Source organism: Mandrillus leucophaeus, unplaced genomic scaffold, assembly GCF_000951045.1.
Source record: "Mandrillus leucophaeus isolate KB7577 unplaced genomic scaffold, Mleu.le_1.0 Scaffold323, whole genome shotgun sequence".
In the NCBI taxonomy this organism is placed as follows: Eukaryota; Metazoa; Chordata; class Mammalia; order Primates; family Cercopithecidae; genus Mandrillus; species Mandrillus leucophaeus.
In genome coordinates this window covers 136173-143993 of record NW_012103399.1, presented here as the reverse complement: position 1 = coordinate 143993, position 7821 = coordinate 136173, and the positions used below count along the sequence as shown (strand labels likewise).

The 7821-nt window shown below is 39.7% G+C and overlaps 1 protein-coding gene across 1 annotated transcript in view; it reads right to left on the bottom strand.

Moving 5' to 3' along the window:
• The window catches only part of GSPT1 (G1 to S phase transition 1), a 51580-nt gene that overhangs the window by 25990 nt on the left and 17769 nt on the right, over nucleotides 1–7821 (bottom strand). The window contains exons 2-5 of the mRNA XM_011988099.1: nucleotides 5132–5173; nucleotides 4980–5021; nucleotides 3702–3929; nucleotides 2079–2112 (exon numbers count right to left, since the gene is read on the bottom strand). Of these exons, the coding sequence (XP_011843489.1) occupies nucleotides 2079–2112; nucleotides 3702–3929; nucleotides 4980–5001 (284 nt within the window). The 5' untranslated portion in view covers nucleotides 5002–5021; nucleotides 5132–5173. The remainder of the gene's footprint in view (nucleotides 1–2078; nucleotides 2113–3701; nucleotides 3930–4979; nucleotides 5022–5131; nucleotides 5174–7821) is intronic.

Genomic DNA, 7821 nt, shown 5'->3' with positions numbered 1-7821 from the left:
AAAAAAAAAAAAAAAAAGAAAAGAAAAGGAAAAACTAACCTTATAGTGGACAATCTTGACAGATGACACCTTAACCAAGTAATTATGACTAATTTCACCAGTAATAAGGAAGTTCTGATGAATGACTATGATTATAAGATGTTAACATCAGGGCAGGATGAATGAAGGGAACTTTCTGTACTGTTTTTGCAATCATTCCGTAAATCTAAAATTATTTCAGAATATAGAAGGTTTTTGTTTGTTTTTTAAAGTAAATATAAGGTGGGCATGGTGGTGCAAGCATGTAGTCCCAGCTACTTGAGAGGCTGAGGTAGGAGGATCAGTGGAGCACAGGAGTTTGAAGCTATAGTGTGCTATGATTCCCCCCTATAAATAGCCACTACGCTCCAGCCCGGGCAACACAGCAAGACCCTGTCTCTTAAAATAAATATAGTTTTATTTTTATTTTTTATAGCAATGAGGGTCTCACTATATTGCCCTGGTTGTTCTTGAAGCCTGGGCTCAAATGATCCTTCCACCTTGGCCTCCCCAAAGTGCTAGGATTACAGGTATGAGCCACCATGCCTAGCCAAGTAAATTTAAAAATAAAATAACAAGTAAATGTAAATGTAGGTACTATAGAAAAGAGAAAAAATTGCAACAATGTTGTCTAGGCAAGTAAATCTTATTACTTGTCAAAATGAGATAATAATTTTAAAATAGTTCGTTAGTAACGCATACTTCCTTTGACTCAATCCAATTCAAAGCCCTCCTTTCCCTATAGCTTTCATCTGTGTTCTCCACATAGACATCTATAGTGCAGTGCACATAAGCATTTGCATGTAGAAACCTAGTGTGATGCCACCAAAACTTACAGCCCATCAGCAAAAAATAGACACTGTCCTGAAACATAACATCATATGGCTGTGACACTTCAACCATAGAGACCTGGTGAAGGACCCCTGTTTAACAGCCTCTCTTAGGGTCTCTGTTGTGGAAACGTTCAGAAGTAACTGGCAAGATTACCAATTACCATTAGCCAGGTGTGGTTAATCACACCTGTATCCCAGCACTTTGGGAGGCAGAGGAGGGCAGAACACTTGACCCCAAGAGGTCAAGACCAGCCTGGGCAATATGAAGAAACACCACCTCTACAAAAAACACAAAAATTAGCCAGGCCTGGGCCTGGTCGCATGCACCTGTAATCCCACCTACTTAGGAGGCTGAGGTGGAAGGACTGCTTGAGCCCAGGAGGTCGAGGCTGCAGTGAGCCAAAATCATGCCACTGCACTCCAGCCTTGGTAACAGAATGAGACCCTATCTCAAAAAAAAATTTAACTAGGCAAGATGATGGCAAGCCCTCTAGGTCCTCTGATGACACAGTTTGAAGAAATGGGTCTAATTTAGAGGAGCAATTAAAAATTTAGGACTTTTTAGTTATCAAGATTTGTCAATACTAAAATGCATTACTAAAAGCCAGCCAGTCATTTCATACCTAGGAAATTCCTATCATACGATCAAAAAATTATCTTAGCATTTTAGCTAGTCTACCTGTCTATTAAATCCATATACATTTAAGGAGCTAATGAATGAGGAAAAAACAGTTCTCCCGTTCACCAGATTCAAGAGCTGGTTTTCATTATTCCCATGTATGTTATATGCAAAGCAGACTAAGATTTCCCATAATCTAGAGTTTTATGTTCATTTTTTATTTTTAAAAAATGTAAAAAGCTTTCAGAAACACATTTCACAATAGCAATAGTCACATTACAAAAACTACTACTTTTTTAAAAAAATTAAAGTAGAGACAGAGTCTCACTGTCTTGCCCAGGCCGGCCCAGGCTGGTTTCAAACTCTAGACCTCAAGTCAAGTGATCCTCCCACCTTAGCCTCTCAAAATGCTGGGATTAGAGGTGTGTTCCACCACACCAGGCCAAAAATCACTTCTTAACATTAGTATTACGTCTCAGTAATTTTATTTTTAATTTTTCTTGGGGGGACCCATTTTATCTCCTTTGTGTGACTGTATGAAAGTTTACAATGCCTAAAATTCATTCAATCAATTTAACTCTGTTATTTAACAAAAGATACAGACTTACATTATTTGTCCTCCAATGGTTGACTTGCCAGCATCTAAAAGTAACATCAACATGCAAACCATAGGTTAAAACCAAAAACCAATGGCTACATATGCAAGCAACAGTGCCCTTTAACATACATAATTAAATCTTCCATATGAATTTGTGGCATGAATCCTAGTTCATTATCCTTCTCCTTTTGAAAATGAGGCTCAAGGCTGGGCTCGGTGGCTCACGCCTGTAATTCCAGCACTTTGGGAGGCCAGTGAGGGCAGATCACCTGAGGTCAGGAGTTCAAGACCAGCCTGGCCAACATGGTGAAACCTCATTTCTACTAAAAATACAAAAATTAGCTAGGCATGGTGGCGGCCACCTGTAATCCCAGCGACTTGGGAAGCTGAGGCAGAAAAATCGTGTGAACTTGGGAAACAGAGGTTGCAGTGAGCCGAGATCACACCATTGCACTCCAGCCTGGGCGACAAGAGCGAAACTCCGTCTCAAAAAAAAAAAGAAAAAGAAAAAAAAAAAGAAACATTTAGAAATACTTTACTGATAAACCAAAGAATTTTTTAACAGATTACTCCGAAGGCACAGCAGCAACTGACTATAAATTCCCCAGGAGGAGTTTCAGAGAGCAAAAGCAGCTGAAGAACTGTGAACTACATTTAGGTGCTTTCACTTATAGCAAGTAAGGTATGTGCTCCTTTACACTTTTTTTTTTTTTTCCTCCGAGACAGAATCTTGCTCCGTTGCCCAGAGTTGGAATGCAGCGGCGCTATCTTGGTTCACTGCAACCTTCACCTCCTGGGTTCAAGCAATTCTCCTGCCTTAGCCTCCAGAGTAGATGGGATTACAGGCTCATGTCGCCATACCTGGCTAATTTTTGTATTTTTAGTAGAGACAGGGTTTCACCATGTTGGCCAGGCTGGTCTTGAACTCCTGACCTCATGATCCACCCACCTTGGCCTCCCAAAGTGCTGGGATTACAGGCGTGAGCCACAGTGCTCAGTCGCTCCTTTACACTTTCAAAAGAGTTCTTGCTACTAAAAGAAGGAGTATGGTGTTTCATATTCGGGGGGAAGGCAGAGACAGTAGAAATGAAAGACACATAATTCTGTATTTTTTTCTCACAATTCTGGGGATAGGTCATATAATCAGATAATATCTGAATAAATTAAATAAATTTGTTCTTGTGTTTTTTGCTAAACCAGCAACCTGGCAAGCATCCAAAAGTTACTCCAAATTATTGATTTCCTGCTTCACACAAAATTAAGATATCTGGTAAGGTCAATCACATTAAAATTAACAAAGTTAACTGAGGTTCATTAAAAAAGGGCACATTTTCTAAGATATTGATATTATCTATGCTGAACCACCATCAATGGTCAATAGACTAATTATATGTTACATACAATATACTGAGGTTTTTCTTCCAGCATCTATGCTATTACAGAATTATTCATTTGCCTAAACTTCAAGAAAAGTACTTGCATTTTTTTGCCAGCTAAAAAAAATCTAGCAAGTTAAAAATCAAGACATTTTCAATTAATTTGCTTCAGTTTCACTAAACATCTCCAAGTAGCTAAAAAGGATGTTCTATGTTTCATGTATCCAGTAACTTTAATTGCTATGACAGCAGCTTACCTACATGCCCAATGAATACTACATTTACATGCTCTTTCTTAGGAGCACCTGGTGGTGCAACCACAGACTTAGGTTTTGGGATCTCTTCTTCCTCCTCCATCATTTCATGGGCACTTTCCTCTGGCGGCCTTCCATCTCCCAAGGAACCAACCCCTGGCTCTGCTTCACTTATTTCTTCTTTGTGCTCCCATGATTCTTCTGGAGACATTTCTGTCTCTCCATTTTCTACTGAAGAAAGACATTTTAACTTAGTATTCTGAAAAAGATTTATAATCTATACTTTAAAATACACAAGCTTTAAAACAACAAATGGGACTTTGCATATGTAGTTCCATTTCCTAATGCCTAGTGACACATAAGCAGGAAAACCTCTTTCGTAACAGAAATGGGTGACAGCTTTCAAGGCAGACTCACTGCTGGTATCAGATCAGAGGGCACTGACTCACAGGCTGAGATTGCTATTTTAGCAAAGCTTCATTTTCATGAGGACAAACAAAATGTAAACAAGAGTCCTAACATTCCCAACAGCCTAGTTATTCCAGTGTTGAGACACCCTGATAGTAAGAAAAAAAGTAAAGTTTAAAATTGTGACACACGAAAAGTATGAAAGGATTTAGGAAATATTTTCTTTTTCCTCTTAAAGTAATAAAACTTTGGCATCAACTTTAATCACCCTGGGAACATGAAACCCTTAAGAATTAAGTTATAAAAAGGAAGAACATTTTTCACCAAAAAAACAGAACATGTGGCCTGGCATGGTGGCTCACACCTGTAATCCCAGCACTTTGGGAGGCCGAGGTGGGCGGATCACGAGGTCAGGAGTTCCAGACCAGCCTGACCAAGATGGTGAAACCCCATCTCTACTAAAAATAAAAAAATTGCCAGGCGTCGTGACACGCACTTGTAATCCCAGCTACTCAGGAAGCTGAGGCCGGAGAATCATTTGAAGCCGGGAGGCGGAGGTTGCAGTGAGCCGAGATCACACCACTGCACTCCAGCTTGGGCGACAGAGCGAGACTCCATCTCAAAAAAAGAAAACAGAACATGTACAGGTATTTAAATTGACTTTACCACTCCTCCACTCAATTTTATTTGCAATCACTAAGTTTATCAAGACAGTGTTAATGCCTAGTTTGTTCTACTTTCTAAATACTAATAGCAAAGACTCAATATGACTTAAATGTAGGCATTACAATAATCATAACACATTTGCACCTTAAATCTTGAGAGTGAAAGAGTTTCATATTACTGTATTAATATGATCAGAAATTTTCTTACCAATAGGTTCTGAAAGTTCCATGCTAACAGCTGAATTTGAACCTAGACAAGAGATTGAAATATAATATATATTTACAAAACAGTATCTAGCTTTATACAGCATAGACAACCTAATGTTTTCTCAAGTAGACTTTCAAAGACAGCATCATTACCTTCACACAATGACTGCTCCTCTTGAGAGGATTCCACAGGTGCTGTTTAACAGAAACAAGTTCTGTTAAAAATTGATAATTATCCATCCATTTCACTTATCTTTTAATATGTAGTAAAAACAGAAGTTCAATAACACGACACAAGCCTCAATCAATAACCCCAGATCAATGGCAGCTAACTCAGGCCTTCAAATTAGAAGTCTCTGCTTAACCTACTTTTCAAAATTCTACTAATTACAGCTAATTTTGAAACATTTTCAGTAGTTTACATGTATTCATAAAAACATGCTTATTCTTTTGATTTGCTTTATAAACTTTTTCTTCACAGATACTGTCAAAGTAATCTGCAGCTCAGCACAGATCAGATGTGTTCAACAAATACACATCTACTTCCCATGATTCTCTCTTGGTAAGCTAGCCCAAGAAAGCTGTGATTTTTTTTTTTTTTTTTTTTTTTTTTTTTTGAGACTCAGTTTCACTCTTGTTGTCCAGGCTAGAGTTCAATGAATGGCACCATCTCGGCTTACCACAGCCTCCACCTCCCTGGTTCAAGCGATTCTCCTGCCTCAGTCTCCTGAATAGCTGGGATTACAGGCACATGCCACCACGCCTGGCTAATTTTGTATTTTTAGTAGAGACGGGGTTTTGCCATGTTGGTCAGGCTGGTCTTGAACTACTGACCTCAGGTGATCCGCCCACCTCGGCCTCCCAAAGTGCTGGGATTACAGGTTTGAGCCACCGCGCCCGGCCTGTGATTAGCCCATTTTAATATTCCATACTCATCAAAATTCCTGAATAAATTAGATACCTGTAAGATAAATGACATTTGTATAAAGTCCTGAAATACATATAAGCCATTTAAAAAACATCTGCAGAAAAGGTGATTCCAGTGATGCCAGTTTTTTCCTACACTAGAACTCTAAGACCAAGCAACAATCCAGTTTCCAGTTGCCACACTGCAAATTTATTTATGACATTACTGGAAGAGATGTGGAAGAAATACATACTAATAACCAAATATCTAAGTCTGCTTTTTGGATTTTAGTTTGTCAGATACAGACAAACCTAAATTATACTCCAATATGAAGTGCCCCTGCTCTAAACAATCTCCACCATAGAAAAAGACACCAAAGAATTAAATCATATGAATCATGCACAGCAAGTATGAAAAAATAATGAATTTGTAACCTGTAAAATCATCACCCGGAAAGGATCAATACCTTTAAGAGTCAAGAGAGTGTTTTGGGCCCAACCTTCAATAGCATCAAATGTTGAGTAAAGTAATTTCCTGTCCCTGATAGGTAAAGGACAACCAAATTGTTTTTCTTTTTTATTTTTTAAGTGACAGGCTCAGATTGTCACTTAGGAAGATCTGTTTCTTGCAGCTTAAACTACATGAACTAGAGTGGGCAAGACCCCACAAGCAGGAAGACCCACATCACCACTACAAGAAAGCATGCCATGGGGACAACCAAGCAATACAACTGGAAGGGCAGGCGGGCTACACCTGACAGGAGGTGGGAGAAAGGGAGAGTACAAGGTCTAAGATGACCCCAAGCTGTGGGATGAGCAGGACATTAACAAACAGGGGGGAAACCCATTTGAACCTGGTTTGGAAGGAGACCGAAACTGTACTTCAAACACAATACAGATTTAACCTTTTTTTGCTTTTCCATTTTGAAGAAAAGTTTAAGGGTAAGGTAAGGAAAAATTACTCAATTTTCAGAGAAAGCCAGGCAGTACTGAGAGAATCAAGTTCACAGGCCACCCTAAGAAGGAGGTGACAGCATGGGGTACTCTCAAAGCCTGGAACTAAGCTGACTCCTAGGCTTAACTCCTGGCTTATGACAATCTGTGAATGCATTTATTCCACTGAAATTGTGCGAATGATATACCATCTACCTGAGAGGACTGTTGAGGGGTTTATGGGAGGAAATGGGAGAATAATTTGTTTAGTGTCAGTTAAAGAACTCCTGGCATATTCAACAAATGTCAGTCTCCATCTGCTATGTAACTACTCCAACTCAATCCTATCAATATGTATTGAGTATCAGTCAGACACATTGGCTCACACCTGTAATCCCAACACTTTGGGAGGCCAAGGCGGGGGATCATTTGAGTTCGGGAGTTCAAGACCAGCCTGGCCAACATGGCAAAACCCTGTCTCTACTAAAAATACAAAAAAATTAGCCGAGTGTCGCGCACACCTGTAATCCCAGCTACTCGAGAGGCCGAGGCAGGAGGATCACTTGATCCCGGGAGGTGGAGGTTGCAGTGAGCCAAGATCACGTCACTGTACTCCAGCCTGGGCAACAAGAGTGAAACTCCATCTCAAAAAAAAAAAGAAAAACTAATAAAAATGCGTGTGTGTGTGTGTGTGTGTGTGTGTACTGAGTATCTATTATGGGCCAGACAAGGATAAAAAGTACTCACGAATCCATATTGTGTAGGGGGTGGGTGGTGGTGGTAGCAATTTGCTTTAACTAATTTTTATTGAGCCCTATGTGCCGACTGCTAGCTCATCCCCACCAAAAGCCCTAGGAAACAGATCCTGTAATCACTACCATCTAACATACAGGCACATCAGAATCAACTGCAGGCATTTCCAAGTTATGCAAGTGCCATCTTCCCCTTCCTCAGATAGCCCCTGCTGAAAATCAGTATTCAAGTAAAGTAAGCTCTGGTGGACA